The sequence below is a fragment of the Lasioglossum baleicum genome, chromosome 1 (assembly GCF_051020765.1).
Source record: "Lasioglossum baleicum chromosome 1, iyLasBale1, whole genome shotgun sequence".
In the NCBI taxonomy this organism is placed as follows: Eukaryota; Metazoa; Arthropoda; class Insecta; order Hymenoptera; family Halictidae; genus Lasioglossum; species Lasioglossum baleicum.
Genome location: NC_134929.1, coordinates 8,220,056 through 8,238,092, shown reverse-complemented (window position 1 = coordinate 8,238,092; position 18,037 = coordinate 8,220,056). Strand labels below are relative to the sequence as shown.

Sequence of the window (18,037 nt, the reverse complement as noted above, 5' to 3'; positions counted from 1 at the left end):
TTCGCCCTCTCCTCGGGCTCTCCTCACCCCGTCTACGAGCCTTCTTTCTCGACCGCAGAGCACCGTATCCCGCCCTTATGCGCCCCCCCGGAAACGCGGTGCGCAAAAATTTCTCGATGTCTTTCTCCTCGCGGTGGCCGGGGCGGTGTGGATCGGTCGCGTGACGCGATTATCGCCGGTCGCCGTTGTTCCGCAGAAAAACGGAAAAATATCTGTCGCGGCGTGTCACGCTGGTGCACCGTGACGACGCGGGCTGTGCAGAATTCCTGCAGAAACGATTTTGTCGAGCGACACGTACATCCTTGAGCGATGACTCAGCGGAACGTTTCTCTGTCGATACGTATCTCTCGGCTCTACTACGGCCGCGCGGCAAGAATAATCCTAGGATAAAAAACTAGCGTGTTGAGGGGCGCTATTAATGGATCCCGGAGAGTATACCTAGGCACCTTTAGATAGCCGTGCATGCGAGGTACGTACCCGTATCCTCTATACGCGGAAGCGTTGAAACAGTAAAAGGTAGGAGGAGGAGGAGGAGGAGGAGGTGGTGGAGGTAGGAAGACGAGAGCGAGAGAGAGAGAGGAGGGAGGCGAAGGAGGAGAACAAGGAGAGAAACAAAACGAGGGAGAGTGAGAGAGAACGAGAGCAAGGGAGTGGGAGAGGGAGGGAGATAGAGAGAGAGAGCACGAGAGTCCAAGAAACGAACTCGCTGGCAGAGGGAGGAGGACGAGCGAGGATTTCAGGCTCTCGAAACGCAGCGGTATTTGCCGCGCTTTGTCGTTCGTTTTGTACCTCGGCGTGACTCTGCCGCTGGTGCTGATTACGCAATGTGTGGCCATGAGAGGAGCGAGTCGCGTAGACGCACGTACGGAACACGCACACACATATCCTCGCTTTAAGGACGTGTGCGTCACGACGAGAATTTAGCGCACGCGTGTGCGTGCCACGCATACGGAGACGCGGCACGCACGTGCGTGAGCAACAGGCGTATATCAGCGTCGCGCGTACTGTACTCTCTTATACAAGGTGTTCCGCAATCAAGCACACCACGCCACCCGACACCCGAACGCAAAACCAGATGATTATGAGACGCGGGGAACTGTAGATCGGCTTCTGCTACGCAGAAGACCGCGGTTTCCCGCGTGCCGATCCCAACAGTTCGCCAGAACATCAACGTCCAGATGACGTGCCACAGCCGGCCGCGCTTGTATTTTACCATTTGCGGACCTGGGTCGAGGTACACGCCATATCGGGTTTTGTTGCAAACCGTGTAGATTTTTATTAATCTACCGCCGCTCGCTCGCTCGCCGCGATATCGCTCTACCGACCCCAAGATGTTTACGCCACCGACCACGTTCCATTTGTCGATATTCCGCTACACAGATACAGAGATTTTCGAATGCTCTTCGTCCTCGCGTTTTTTATTTTCATGGAACTGTTCAACTGTCGTCGAAATGTCCCGTTTTCAATCACCGCTGAAAGCTGCTTCATCGGTTTAGATCCATCTCGAAATGTTTACGTGCTTGAGATTTTATTTATTAGTTCTCTTTGCTGGCTACTGGAAAAGTGGTTGAAAGGTCCTATAGATTTAGAATTATTTACTTGGAGAATTGTATTGTTTTTCCAAGGTCGTATACAGCTGGAGAAATCATTGTTTTACGAGACGTAACCCTTGATTCCAGTTCGGTTCTCCACTGGAAACTAGGGAATTATGGCAGTCGTACATATGGACTACGATCTATGAGTAATCGGTGTGTCACAGATGCGACGTTGCTAACGAACGTGTCACCGGGAGTACTATACGAGTACATACATTGTTGCACATGAAACTATAGCAAGTTCCCCGACGACTCGACACTCGACCAATCGATTCTACTTCTGAACATCTTGAAAAACTGTCAATTTTTAAATCTTCAAATATTCTAGCTGTTCTCGTTTTAGGACTCTCTGCTTTGTGCGATGAATTGAAGCTTCTCTTCACTTGAAATTTTAAATACGATCTCATAAGAGGACGTCTCTCCTTCATAACGACCACTTGAAAGTTCATGTACGCCTTCTTCACTGTATTTTTTGCTTATATTAATTATGACCATCCACGGGAAACTAAACTGCATGTTTAAAAGTCAAGAGTGATAACTAGACACTGCGGATCTTTATGCAAAATGAAAATATTCTGCGTCGATTGTGGGAAGCAGTAATTAAATAGATTCTACTATAGTTTTGCCACGTTGAAAACAACATAACAATATTCTTAGATTTTTATATATCTTTCACCGTTTTATATCTCACCCAGTCAATTTCCTCATAAATGCATAAAGGTCCGCAGTCTGGCGACAACAAACCGGAAATGGTATTTTTCTCAAAACATCTGCACAGCTGTTTCGAAACCTCCGAACTCTTCGGATGTAATTATTCCATCAGGTGAATTTCCGTGAGGTATTTCTTGGCGCACGGTATAATGAGACACCCCGTACATAGGAGAGCGCGAGCGGGTAAATCGCCCAATGTGCAGCGCATCTCGGTGTCGTCGCCGATGGCCCATATCTCGTTATGTTTACAACACAAATTGCGATCGAGCACGCGCACCGAAGTGTCCCGTGCCTGATGCCACAGTCGGACCTTTCTATTCGTCCACGCGATTCTTTCTGTTCGTTGATGATCGCCAGCCCCCGAGATCATTCTCTATTCATCGGAGAAACCTCGTCGTTGTTTTCGGGGTCAGTCGCGTTAAACGTATGCACGTGAGCTGACAGCCGCTCGTTTTCGTGTGCATCCTAGGTCGCATTGCGGACGCGATGCGCATACAGGCTGATTCAGAACAACCAGTCATTAATTTAGGGTTTCTTGAATGACACTGGGCTGTCAGGTCCTTTACCTTCGCGGACGAGTAATTCCTAAAAGAACTAGATCTTGTATCGAGGGTCGGATCTTTTCTAATGTACACAATTAATTAAAATCAAAATGTCGACATTCGTCCTCGAAGGGTTGACACTGTTCTCCTTGCCTCATCGCTTGGAGAAACTAGTGGATGTTGATAGTTACGCTTCTGGAGGCTCGAAGGTCGCCTGCCATTTGCTTGTTCCCTCGACTGTAATTTTATTGTTTGATAAAATGGAGCATGGTCCTTTGAAAATTGAGATAATCGAGAGTTGCAGGTATAAAATAATTCTTATCTCGTGCTCCATTTAATGGGAACCGAAATGCCGGAAGAATCTCCTCCACTTGAGATCATCAAAATATTTAAACGAATGTCCTCTACGTAGATCCTAATAATGTTCGACCAATTAGTACTCCCTGGTGTAAGTTTGATCGTTCATTGACAGCCGCATGCAGAGTCTTCTTTACAACAAAAAGATTGATGCAATAATGAGAACGCAAACGATCAAATGTTTGCAGGACCAACTCAAACGCGTCTTTGTATCTGAAATTCAATTTATCTACCTGTTTTAAATTTTTCACGCAATATTGTCGACTCTTCTACTCAAGCAAGCGTATTTATCTTGTCCGTTTGCAGTTTTGTGCAAACGATGAATAAGCTCGAGAGTTTTGTTGTAATGATCCGCCGGTTACCGCGAATATTAGTGAACAATGCAAACAGTATTACTTCCAAGATTTCCTCGCAGATTCACGTAGACAGCGCATTTCTTTTTGTAAGTGGCAGTTCTTGAATAGTCTAAGAGTTTCTAAAATTAACTGACACGTATAGACGTTAGATGAAAAATAATTACCAGTTGCTAATATCGACAACATCGATTATACTCTGCGATTCAGTCGCAGAGGATGTAATACGTTATATAAAGTATAGTTACCTAGTTAACACTTTCGTCACTGCGGTCTATCGGAGTCTTAAAAAGTGCAATAAAAAAAATATCATTTAACTACGCGGATGTTACTCCGTGCGTTATGATGTTCTGTTGCTTTGGTTTTCTTCATGCAAAACGCATAATCTTCCTCGTTACACAATGTGTGACGTCAAGTAGTAGACGCGTGAAAATAGTACTGACATTTCCTTCATACAAAATTCAGAATCATTCTCGTCACAAATACACAGCATTGATAGTGCACTGGTAGGGACGATGCCGAAAGCTTCTTCACCTAATGTACAAAATGGTGGTTACCACAGGTGACGATGAACACTTTAATCCTCGCGAATGAAACCGAGCATCCAGGTGTGTCCATTTAACATGTTCGCCTTCTGTACGAAACAAGTTTTAATCAAGTTTAATTTACTCGGATACAGCGCAGTAAAATTTAATTTATGAAACCTAGTTAAAGACTAGCGTCGCCCGTGTATCACCAACGCGGCAGTCGATTGTTCGAAAATACCAGCCGATCGTTCTGGTGTCCTTCTTTGAATATTCGTGCCCAGGATTATGAAAGTGGCCGGAGTCAAAATTGAATTTTAAACTCGATCAAGTCGGTGTAATTTTTACGGTATTGTCAAAAATGAACCGCTAGATAGCGGTACTTGGAGTACTTTCATAATTACGAGCACGTTTATGATTTCTGTTCACGTGTTTACAAATTCATGTACAGTGACTCCCACTAATATTCGGACACTTTTAAAAACACCATCACTTTTTTAATGTTGGACTATGCGATTTGAACTTTTTTGGGAAGCTAGAGCAACTAGTTTACTACAGGATGTGAAAAGGAATCTTTTCAAAAATTGCATTTGGTCGGATAAAAGTTGCATTTTACAACTTTTTTATGCGGGCCTATATTTAAATTTTAAAAAATACGTTTTGTAGATCTGTATCAATTATATGCACTGTGAATATTTCATAGAAATCGGTTGATTGGGGAAAAACGACAGGCATTGAAAGATTTACGAATCCTTAGAATTACTGCAGTTGGAGGCCGAAAATCGTGAAAAACTGCAATTTTTACCATCTTTAAACGTTTGTAGCTCATCACGTCCACAGATTTCGATGAAATTTTCAGAATATGTTTAATGGATATGAATTTTCTAAATTTTCCATATAAGCCCACATAAGAAAGTTGAAAAATTCAACTTTTAGTATTTTCTCTGCAATTCCGACAACTTGCAGTTTTATTCAAAAATTTTTGTCACGTTGTGTAGAAAACCAATTGCTCTAACTTCTGCGAAAATTTCAAGTCGTATATTCCAATATTAAAAAAGTTATGTTGTTTTTAAGAGTGTATATTAGTGGGAGTCACTGTATCTTAAATTTTGAATCTGTGAAATGATCTTTGAAATCGAAGAATATATTTCGTGTAGACGTAAAAGAGAGATTGCATACGTGGCACGGAGAATATACTCGTACAGTCTCTGTAAACGATTTTTCGAGGCTTTTTGTTCTTTGCCATTAGCTCGAATGTTGGAATGGCCTGTAGATAGGCAACCTATGAACAATGGGGTCGGTTACGACGTCGATGATAATAATGTCGGCCGGAGAAGAGCCTCGGTGGCGATGATGCCGATGGTAATGGTGGTGACCGTGATGGTTAAGGGAATGTAACGGGACGAAGTTCGTACGAGCGGTACATCGAAGAACCTAACCGAACGTCGGCTCTCTCGCCGACTGTTGCTCGCGTTTATCGCTCGCCATTCCGTTTGTTTCCGAATCGTTAACCGAATATCGTTATCTATTCAATTAAAAAAGTTTTCACGGGGTCTCGGTGTATATCTGGCTCGTTACAGCCCGTATAACTCGGTTCGAACGGGTAGAAGTCGTAAATATCGTTTTAATCGAGTTTTATCGCTCCGGCTCTCTCGCGGTCGCACGCGTGATCGAACGGATCGTACGGCTGTTAGATCCCCATCGATTCGCTTTCGTGCTTCTTTCACGAATTTCCCGTTATTAGAGCGAAACGATTCGTTAACGGAGGCCTCCGCCTCGCGTTCGCAGCGCGCCGCGCGGTTAGGCTACCCTAATGAGAGGAACGATACACACAGAGGATCCTGGTGAATAATTCGACCCCTAATTATACCGGGCCCCTACGCCGCCGCTAATGCGAGGAGTGCTCGAAAATTGTTTAGTCAAACACGGCTAAAGTGTTCCGCTAATCACACTGACGAGCACCGTTTATTTTCGGACCCGCAGACACTGCCTCGATAATTCTCGCCGCTTACGCCTTAAACTGTCCGGCCATCACCGGCAAGAATCACTTCTCCTTGCTGTACCAGAGTGATCGAAATTGTGAAAATTGACAATCTCAATTTTATTGAAAGACAAGGGAATTTTATATTCATTCCAATTACCGGACACTTGTTTGTTTCCACGAAAGCGACGGAGGTTTTAAAGTGGAACAAGTGAACGATACATTTTTCTTCATTTTATTTGTGAGCATTTTAAACGTCTCTGGGTTTATTTCGCTTTACAGGAATTATATAAGTGAATACAATAATAACACACAATAAGAATACAAGTGAATGCAATAATACATTAATGATACAAGTGAATGTCCGTTAACTCTAAATATGTAAATTACAATCTTTAAAAGATGAATGAATACGAAGGCAAGCTCCAATACTTGAATTACTCGCATCTGGTACTTACAATCTCAAAACATTAAATTTAGTGTTTTTTTAAAATAAAGGCACCGTCTAGAAGCAGTGAAAAGAAAGAGGAAATGGAAAACTAAAAAATGGCATGTTTTCCTCAAAGTAGGACGTTGCCGAAATAAACTTCGTCGACTCTTTGTCAGTGATAGAAGTAGTGAAAAGAAAGAGGAAATAATGGCGCCATCTACACTAGGAAATATTTATTTTTTGCAATGAAGTGCAGTAGAACTTCGATTATCCGTGCCAATTAGTGGAACATGATTGTTCGGATAATACAACAATTACATAGTTTCAGTGGTGAACTTAATCCTTATTGAAGTGTGCGGTAAATCGTGTATCGTACGGGTTGGTTTAACGCAAGCTAATTCTTCGTGAAAAGTACTCGGACGATAAAGAATTCAAACATCGGAGGCCCGGATAATCGAGGTTCTACTGTAGTTATTACATAAAAACTAATTTACGTTGAAGTCGTACGAAGTTCCATCTAAACAGTTATGTAGAAAATGAAGTGCGAGTAACTGAAGGTTAACAATAAATTATACGTCACTAGACTGTGCATTTTATGCATGAACGCCAAGAATGGTCGAATACAAAATAGTAAAAACAGTAGAAGGACTTTTCTGGCTCAGGTAACTTTCATAATTATGGGCACATGTTCCCAGCTTCACCAAATCATTAGAAATGTATTTTCACCCAACTTCTGTTTCTCGTATTTGACTTCTCGACAATGTTTATTTCACATAAACATCGAAAAATTTCGTAAAAGTGACAAGCGTCGAAATACTTCGGAGCGAGGGGTGTAGGTAGCAAAATCGTGGATTTATGGTTTCCCGGCAAGGATAGGGGGAACTCGGAGGACGTCCGTGCGCGAATTCGTAGCGAGGGTTTTTGTTGATAACCTGAATGGTATCCGAGCCGGCGCGCGGCGGTGACGTTTCGCGTTCGACACCAGAAAACGGCTCTTATTTCACGCTCCGCGTCGTTACGGGCGTCGAGAGCGTTTTTTTCCCGTTCGGTCGAAAACTGGTCGAACACGGTGCGACTAAACAAATATGCCTAAGAGGTGGTGGCTCGATGCTGGTTATAACGTGCACCTTTCGAGGAACGCAATTGTGTACACAGTGCTCCAAATAATTCTCGCCGGCCGCGCGGTGTCCCAGCAGACGAGCGGTACCGGCAAGAATCATTCCGGCAGCGTTGTGTACACTGTCACGGTCCTCATTCGCGTCTGTCCGACCGTTGGCTCGTGTTTCCTCGACCAACTTTCCTGCCACGGTTCATTGGGTGTACGTTCGGCAATCCTCTACTGCCTTCTAGACTTCCAGAGACAGTTATCACGAAAAGAAAGAAATAGGAAGCGAAAACCACCTGAATTCATGGTTTTTCGATATGAGAAGGTGAATTACTTTTTATAGGGATCAATTACATATATCGATTGGTGAATTAAAAAATCAATTGCAAAATTTGTACCGAATAAACAGACAGACAAACAGACAGATAAGAAAGCGAGCTAATAAAAACGTGGTAAAAAGAACACGATTGCATTAAAAAAATTTTAAATGACCTTCACATGCCCTCTACTTCTCCACCTACAAAAATAATATCAACGTATAATTACGCCCCCTTCGGAACCATATAATTTTTGTTTGAAACATTTCTCAATATCGTTCATAATTTCAGAGATATTTGACTAGCTCAGTTTTTCAAGTGGCACACCCTGTATATTTATTCAATTTCGACCCGGCGTTAAGACGTAGGACCCGGTTGACATTGTTCATCTTACGTCAGTCAATCTTCCATGTTTCACACCATTCCTTGCCACTTATCTCTTAATCCTTAGCAATCTAAACAGTTTGTGATACCACCAGCGACCCCAATCTTTAAAGCGAAGCTCTTTACAATCAAAGGTTTTATTCCGAGACGAGAAAATTGGAGATATTTCTGAGTGGTTTGCTTTACATTTATTCTCTTCACCTGTTCGCAGTCCTCTATCAGGTGTTCAACCCTGACACACTAGTATATCCTCAAAGTAAGAATTATCACACTGGGATCCTCCTAGAAATCCAGTGAAAATTTACTAGACCACTTGTGTACAGTTTCAGATTAAAAGAATACACATATTGAAAAGAAGTTAAATTGGATATGGGTGTAAATGAATGTACACTGGTACTTTTAAAGTAAAAGTTAGCCTTTGTTTCACGGCGCGGAAGGAAGCTCCTCTTTACCATGAGATGTCTTAGCTTCGACTGACTTTATGAAGAAAAGAATCGTTGTGACCCCCAGAAAGGAAACCAGAGTCCCTTCGTATCTCCAAACTGTTTAGGTTAGCCCCCCACAGTTCGGCACTTGGAAGGAAGTATACTTCTGAGAACGTTCCATCGATACTTCGTAATTTCTGTTTAAGAATACGACTCTTGAGATCGTCGATTCATTTTTGTAACTTGTTGATAATCCAACACCTACCGAGCACTAAAAGCGATTAAAAGATTTTAGCTTACAAAAATGACAAGGCACTATTTATTTAGATTTTGTGCAGTTTTTATCGCAATATGTGCTCGTGATAGCACTAGCAAACATCTATTTCGCATCAAATTATTTATGTCGGAATGATGTAAAGTTCCATGCGACCAGTTATGTAGAAAGCGCGAGTGAGACAGGAATAATCTTGCCAAAGCTTCTCCCGCAGATCGTACACCTTCTTTCCTTTTGCTCGAAAGACGGAGAGCATTGGTGAAACAGCCGACGCTGTTGCTAGATAATAATGCGAACGCAAGGAGAAAAATTCCAGTTGATTCAACACGGTTCCCTGACGTAACCGTGTCAAACGATATCGGCAAAGTAAACAGTACGCTCAATGGACAGTTTTTTCGTTTTTCTGCTCGTTTTTCATATTCTCCACGGGGTTCAAGCAGCGCGGACACTTTATCCGTCGAATATTCTAGTCTCGGAGAGGTCAGATTTTGTTTTTCAATGATCGCGTTCCCGCGGGAGGGGAAAGGGAACGTGGTGTGCAGCGATTAATAGCGTCCTTTTAGATCAGCGGCGTTCGCGCGCGACCGCTCGTCTGTGTGCGCTCTCCGCGTCTCTCGATTACGCGAGACGACGACTTTTTTACACGGACACCAGCCGGAGAGGACACTGGAAACGTTCTCCCGGATCGATAGGCATCATCTGCTTCGCGGCACTGCCACGCCACGCCACGCCGTTTCTCTCTCTCTCTCTCTCTCTCTCTCTCTCTCTCTCTCTCTCTCTCTCTCTCTCTCTGTCTCCTCTTCTCTCCTCTACACTTTTACACAGCCGATTTAATCGAGCCGACTGGACCGGGAGAGTTTGCACGATTTTATTACGTAATCCATTTATCAGGAGCGCCGTGGAGGCTGTGCTCGCTCGCCTCGGCGATGTCGAAAGAAGGAAGCTACGATCGAAACTCGCGGCACGACATTTCAGAAATCCTCGATCGCGAGCGAGAAGAACGCTCGCTCGCTCGCTTACTCGCTCGCCCGCTCTCGCCCGTTAATGCACACGGTGTACCGCATCACGATGACGTGCCATTCACCGTGAAAACCATTCACTCAGGCTACTAACAAGGTCGAGCAAGGTCGAGCACAGCCATCCTGTATTTATATCGAATATATACGAACGATATATGTTTATGGACGACCACCGCCGCGATCCACGTAATCCATAGTTGCAACCCCGCGTCTCTCTCTCTCTCTCTCTCTCTCTCCCCCTGTTTCCGTGTGTGTACGTGTATCGAGATTTGCGCGCGAAACCAACCAGGAACCCGCTATCGATCCGAATGCGTAGAAAATGCTATTGATTCTCCCGGCCGACCCGCCGACCTCTTCTCCACGTTTGTATAGTCGTCAGGATTGAGGAGGCGGCCGCCCGGATCCTCTCTTTCTCTCACTCTTTTCCTCTTTCGGGATGCATCATCTGTTCGGACACACTCGCTTGTTTCTCTCTCCTCACTTCTCTTCAAAAGGTTCGAGAACATTCGAGAGTTTTTGGTTTTAAAGAGAAATTTCTTTTGTCCTGGGATCATGGCTAACGACGTAGATAGTAGATATTATAGGTGCAGAGATCAAGCAACTTGCCCGGGCGGTTGCTATCTCTACCAGATATTTTTTGGAGATCTACTAGCCTGTTTATTATATCATCATCTACCAGATTGTTTACAATAACAGATCAATACAGTTTGTTGTTGCTCCCGGCGACTTGCTGTCTCTGCACTACATCTTCTTTCTTCGCAGTTGGAAGGTTCGAGGATATTCGCGAGATTTTGGTTTCGAGAGAAACTTCTTTTGTCCTGGGATCATGGCTAACTACGTAGATACCATAGGTACAGAGATCAAGCAAGATTCCTAGGATCTATGAACAGGAGACAGAGGGACTAGGCGGTTGTTGTCTTTTGGAGATCTACTAGCCTGTTTATATATCATCATCTACCAGATTGTTCACGCATTAATACAGTTCGTACTTGCTGTATCTGCACTATACTTGCTCCGCAGCCTTTGCCCCGGTCGCTAACCGATTCCGCCCTTTGCCCGGTCGAGGAAAGTCGTTCTGGCCGCGTCTTCAGTGGTCTTGGTGGAAGAAACGTTGCGTACGTGACCGTGATTGGCCCGGTGAAGGGGTGAGGAGAGAATTACATAAAAGGCACGAACCGAGCGAGTCGCCTATTCGCCCAACCTACGTCCTCCAGGGTCGTACACCCACGCTCATACCTCGTGCGTATCGTCTCGCGAGCTTATATGGATTATGTATGCAGTCGTTAGCGTGTATACGCGTGGAACGGTTTAGAGGGATCGGGCAGGATCCAAAGGCGGCGCACGATATTTCGAATGGACTGCGTTCTCTCGGCTGTTACGCGGATACAGGAGAGTTGAAAGCCGACCGAAAGGAACCGATGATGTCCGCGGATCGCTTATGCAACAGCCACTCGGAATTAATGGCCGCCTAGAGACGGTCTCTCCTTTTTTCTAAATGCCAAAATTAAGAAACGGGATGTAGCAGCGCGCGTGTTCCGAAATCGCGCGACCGTGTTGCATAAACATGACGCCGAAAATAGCGGTTTTTGTAGGAACCTGGTGCACACACGTAGCCATAGCGATCTTGAGCAAGAATCGTTGAACAGAGTTTTGATCAAATTAAACCTTGTGGCGGCGCTCGCAAGTTAATCGAATACGGTAGCTGGCTCGGAGAGAGAGATCAGTTTACCGATTAATTTGTCGGATGTTTCCTCGGATTGCGCATTGACCATTGTTTCCGTTGTTTTTGCTACGCAGATCACGAGAGGGAAGGATATGATAAGCTGTGGCCGATGAAGAAGAGAGCACGAGAAAGAGCAGGAGCACGAGCAAGAGCAAGCGGCTTCGTCGTAGAAGTCGAAACGAGGCGGCGGCAGCAATACCAATAAAAAGATCGACACTAGATCTGATGTTAGCGGACATTAACGGTAACTTGGCGGATCTGAGAAGCGAAGCGATGGCGTCGCAGAGGTTTTGTCTGCGCTGGAATAATCATCAAAGTAACCTACTCTCTGTCTTCGACCAACTGCTCCATGACGAGTCGTTCGTCGACGTTACGCTGGCCGTCGAGGGTCAGCTACTCAGGGCACATAAAATGGTGCTGTCGGCGTGTAGCCCCTACTTTCAGGTAAGAGCCTCTGACCCTGCACTTGGCGGGAGTCTAACGTAGCCTACAATCGATATCAGAAGCATTTTAGCCGTAAAATTTGAAAAAGATCGATTACTTAGAAATAAAATATGCACTCGAAAGGGCAGGGTGAAAGAAATCAATTTCTTCCGAGAACTGGACGAGAGTCGGATTCTAGGACATGATTAATAATTCATAAACGGTCGATTAATTCACGTAGTCGCGTATTAATAATTCATCGCGGGGTTTTACAGTCCGTCGAACTTGCTGAACGTTTTTCCTCCGGTGATTTTTACAGGCCCTTTTCGTCGGCCACCCCGACAAGCACCCGATAGTCATTCTGAAAGACGTCCCGTACGTGGACATGCGAAGTCTCCTGGACTTCATGTACCGCGGCGAGGTCAGCGTCGACCAGGACAGGCTGACCGCCTTCCTGAGAGTCGCTGAGTCCCTCAGGATAAAGGGCCTGACCGAGGTAAACGAGGACAAGTGCGACTTGCCTAGCATTACCTCGTCGTTGCTCGGAAATCAAAACACAGTACCTCCGCCACCGCCGAATCTACATAGAATAAACCAAATCGGGTCTCACCACCATGTCTCGCAGAAGAGGATGCACCACATGTCCAGCCATCCACTTTTGGGCTCGGCGTTGTCCGCGCCGAAGAGGAAACGTGGCAGGCCGAGGAAGCTGAGCGGATCGTCGGACACGCCGATCGGCGAGATCTCGGGACAGGAGATGCAATCCTGCTCGGGGGCCGATCTCGTGCAGGGCTCGCCGGAAATGATGGAAATGAAGATGAGTATCGACTTTCAGAGCGGCGAGGGTAGTAGTAACACCGGCAGAAGCGGGAACGCTGGAAACGCGTCGGCGGGCAACAACAACGTCAGCAGCAACAACGTCGGGAACTCCGCAGCGACCAGCCTGGCATCCTCTTTGTCGTCGTCGAGAAAGGACGAGCCAACGGAGAACGGCACCGACACACCGGAGTCCCTGACGCCTCGCGTCAAACGGGAACCTGAACCAACTCCTAGCACCTCTGCCCAAGGTAACCGGCTTCTCTTCGTTTCCTCTTCTCTCTCTCTCTCTCTCTCTCTCTCTCTCTCTCTCTTTCTCTCGTTCTGAACGATCTGCTCGGAAATCCGCCAGGCGATCGACGATTTAACCGATTCGATTTGTACTTCAGCCTCTGACGAGACGTTCGCGCGGCCGCACAGTAGACAAGGGAGCGAAGGTTTCAAGCAAGGTAAGAGACACCACTTCAATCAGCTTTACTCTTCTTGATTAATGGTTTGCGCCACCTTTAATCATTGTCTCTAACGCGTCATTTATCTGATCTATATTAGCTTGAGCAAGTTTGAGATCTCATTCTCGTCGGCAACAAATGACGTCGTACATCTTGCAAGTTCAGACACGTCGACTAACAAGGATCCGACAGGTTGCCCCTGTCGAATACCTGTAAACTGTCTTCGGAATCTAGATATTTCACTGGTAGAGAGCAAGGTACCCCTGTCACCGATGTAATTCAAATTATGCGAAATCGCGGTGTCTGATAATGTATTAAGACGGTAGTATACCCTCGGATTGTAACTAGAAAGGGACTAGAATCTTGCTAGAAAAATGGGTCGAAACATGGGTCTGCGCCCAGACATTTTTTGTCCTTGTTTCAGCAAATTTTGGACTGGGTGAGGGCTCATTCTAAAGAGAAAGGTTAGACACAGTGCGCTCTGGTCATCATAGCAGTCAAAAAGTCTTTTGGAGACAGAATAATGCATTGAAATCTGCGGGTTTTTCCCCTAGATTTTTCTCTACTTTGGGCCCTCATATTATTAGATATAAACATAATCTTGTTAAAATCATGACCAGAGCGCACTGCGTCTAACCTTCCTCTTTAGAATGAGCCCTCACCCAGCCCAAAATTTGCTGAAATACGGACAAAAAATGTCTGGGCGCAGACCCATGTTTCGACCCATTTTTCTAGCAAGATTCTAGTCCCTTTCTAGTTACAATCCGAGGGTAATACTATCGCCTCAAATGCGTAAACAGCTTCTTGGAATTCGTATTAGAGTTGTATTTTTAGTTAATCGTTCGTTTGTATGTATAACGTGTGTTTATATGTAGCTAATAGTTGTTTAATGATTAATAAGTGACGATTATTTAAATAGCCGTCCACCGCGTATATACCAATTGAATATTAATTCTTGAAAGTCGATCTGCATTAGAAATGTGTCAGCGATAAACGGGGAGAAGCTGTGCACACGTTTATTTGAAATATGCATTAAGTTGTACAATCTACTTTACATAGCATTAGCATGGCGTGTACCAGTCCTCTCCCAAGCCATGTGTATCATTCGGATAAATTAGGGACCACGTGGTGGTGCGTTATAAATATTCAAACATAATTTATTTTAACAAATCGTGACACCGATCTATTTTCGTATTTCATGCACTGTTATACGCTGTTCGGCTGACTGTACAATTTGAATTACATCCGTGACGCTGCACCGATTTGGATACGAATTAAGAACACAGAATCGAATCAGAATATTCGAATAGTAAAAGAGAATGCAAATCTATTTCTGTCGAGTTATTTCTGTAAATTTAGATACGAAATTGTACCGCTGCTTTTTTCGAGAGATTTGTTCGATTTTTTCCAAATACGATTCGTCGAGGTCGATCGACTGCAATCGAGTCTCTCCACTCAGTTTACAAGTCTTCCTGAGCCGTTGTTTCGACGCTTAACAAGCAATCTATATATCACTTGCTCCATCCAAGATTCTCTAACGAAAACGTTCAGGCATTTTAAACGAGGTCGATATAGAAATCAATTACAACACTGCTTTGTTACGATGTGCTAATGAATTTAATTTTTCAGAAATTGTCGTCTGTTAATTTTACCCGTACGGTTCGGCCGTTGCGCGACTGCTAAACGAATATGTTCACGAAACGCAGTATCGCGGCAACACATGTTTCCGGGGAGGCTATTTTTTGACCTTAGACTCAAGTACACTCAAAGCAAAAACGAAAAAAAAAAAACAAAAAAATACACGTATACAATTTGAACTCGATGAATTTGTTGACGAGCGCAATTCGTTAAGATGTTAACTCGAGGACGGACGCCTCAGCTAGCATGCTTACATGAACTTAAGGTCAACAAATTTCGCAGAGAGTGTAACGAAAAAAAAAACAAAAGAGCAGTATATATAGAGATGTTTATGCATATGTGTGATTTGCGTCTGGAGCAGGTGAATAGGCTCCCAGGACGTTCATTTACGTGTCACGGGTTTCAAAAAAAAAAAAAAAATCGGTCTCTGAAAGAACCGTTTCCTTTTTTCTGTGCAACCCGAAACGAATCTTTCGGCACGGCCCCTAGAGCCGTAGCGAAACGTATCGGAAACACGATGCGCGCCGTGTTTTCATACGAGTTTTCGAGAACCATGCACGAGACCTACTTTGCGTCACGCGTGTTGACCTGTGACGGTTCACGAAAGTAAAAAAAAAAACACAAAAAAGTAAAGACAAAACCACACTATATATATATACGCTAGTAAAAGTCAAGTAACAAAACGTGTAATAATAATAATAATCGAACCAGAACAAAATATGTATACATATACAGATATCTATACATACATATGTATATATCTACACGAAAGAAAATCGAGCGTGTACGAGAGAGAAAGGAGAAGCCGTCGTCTCGTTGAAAAAAACCCATGCTAAAACATAATATATATATATTACGCTAGCGAAAAAGCGACGAGACGTTCGAGCGGAAAACCAAACCAAAAAAAAAAAAATATATAGAAACCGTGCCAAAAACAAAAACACACAAAGATATATTTCCCTTTGAATGCTGTAGCCTCCAAAAATCTAACCTAATCACCCACCGATTCTTGTTTTCACGAGAAAGATAATGAAAAAAAAAATATATATATATCTCGAAGCACATATGTATTTATATATACGTATATATATACATATATATACATACCCATGTAATTTATGCTCGGCCAATGCGCAGCGCCTCGTTCCTTTTCTTCTTTACGCTTTTTTATATCTTGTTCCACCTGTATGTCTATATATAGATACACGTATGTATATATATATTTATATACATTCTCTCTATTTACTGTATTCACCTGTTTTTACTTAACCCCTTCTCTCGATACCCTAATTTCATATATATATCTGTACAAAAATAATAAAATAACACACTCCTACCCCCACCCAGATCCATACATACATATGTTACACACGTACAAAAACACACGACACACACGCATCACACATATATAAATATATATATATACGTACAAATTCATTCCCCCCGCACGAATGAGAAACGCTTCGCTGCCATTGGCCACTTGGTAAAAGGAGGGGGTGGAGCCAGCTTTTAGCGGTGCTTACTTTTTTTCTGATTTTTATTTGAACGCTGGTTAACTTCTTTTTTTTTATCACGTTCGTTCGTTGTGTTAAGGAAAAAGTTGTTCAACTTGTATCTATACAATAATATATATAATCTACACGCAAAAAACTTTTGTGATACATGCTATATAATTTTTTTACCGTACATATTTATATCTATATATATATATACAGAAAGCATATATATATATTATATATGTATGTATGTTTCCCGATCATATATGTGACCACGGACCCGCGGTGCAGTTTTCTCTGTGGATAGACGACGAATCAATCAATCAATCAGTTTTCTCACGAGGAAGTGCGCGCGTAATTCACGAAAATGTTTCACGGACAACGAACGTCGTCAGGTTATCGCTTCCGCCTTCTCTTCCGTTCTTCTCGTTGCCTAGAGTAAGTTCTCACGACAGAGGAATCAGAAACGGAGAAACGACACACAGAAAGCGAGAGAGAGAGAGAGAATATAACATACATATATAAATACACACACAGCGACAAATAAATATGTATGTGTTCGACACATTCTAAGGAAAAAGATATAGGAGAAAAACGAAAAGAGAACCGGAAAGGAAGAGAACGGGCACAGGACGAATAAGAGAGAGAGGGGGAGAGAGAGAGAGAAACGTTGAAACGAAAAGAGTGAGATCGAGGGAGAGAGAAAGAGAACGAGAGAAAGATTTCGAAAGACTGAGAGCGAGAGAAAGAGAGAGAACGTGAGAGTAATATCGGAAAAAAGCTATCGAGATACCGAGAGTGGGGGCAACGTACGTTTTTTTCTTTTTGTTTTTTCCATATAAGTATATATATTCGCGGCAGAGAGTGAGAGAGAGTGAGCGAGATTGAGAGATAGACAGATAGTGATACTATATAAAATCCAGAAAACGAACCAAAAAAAAAAAGATGAAATTCGAAAGAATGGAAAGAGAGAGATACAGAAAAAAATATATTGAAAATGTCCACTGACGTACGTACGCACGCACACACGTATATACACACACGCGCGCGCGCACGTGACAGAGAGTGCTTCGAAGATGTCGAAGATGATCGTTCGGTAGTGACCGTGAAACGTGTTGCTTTGTTCTCTTTGCGCAGGTGAGTTGAGATTATCTGAATCACCATTCGATCTCTGAGAGATTACCTTTGCGCGGGGGAAGCGAGGGAACTAGGGGAGGCCAGCCGCTCAAAAATCTGAAACCGTTTCGAAATGCCAGAATATCTACATATAAATATATATATATATAAACATGTATATATATGTGTATATACATCTAATTATATATATAAATCTCGTCTGAGAGACAAGTCGATGTGTAACCGAAAACAAAAAAAAAACAGTAAACAAATAACCAGTATATAACGAGTAAAGAATATCTGATGTTATAGAAAAGCCACAAAAGCGGACCAATAGAAATAATGTTTAAACGTGTTGT

General features: G+C 43.4%; 1 protein-coding gene across 10 annotated transcripts in view; it reads left to right on the top strand.

Moving 5' to 3' along the window:
- Positions 1 to 18,037, top strand: part of Ttk (zinc finger and BTB domain-containing protein ttk) — a 60,237-nt gene that overhangs the window by 10,092 nt on the left and 32,108 nt on the right. For all 10 annotated transcript variants that reach the window (XR_013010338.1, XM_076437213.1, XM_076437197.1 and 7 more), the window contains exons 2-4: positions 11,815 to 12,184; positions 12,483 to 13,230; positions 13,369 to 13,428. Coding sequence is in view for 9 of the 10 variants with exons in the window: in XM_076437213.1 (XP_076293328.1) it covers positions 11,966 to 12,184; positions 12,483 to 13,230; positions 13,369 to 13,428 (1,027 nt within the window). In the remaining variant the exon portion in view is untranslated. The remainder of the gene's footprint in view (positions 1 to 11,814; positions 12,185 to 12,482; positions 13,231 to 13,368; positions 13,429 to 18,037) is intronic.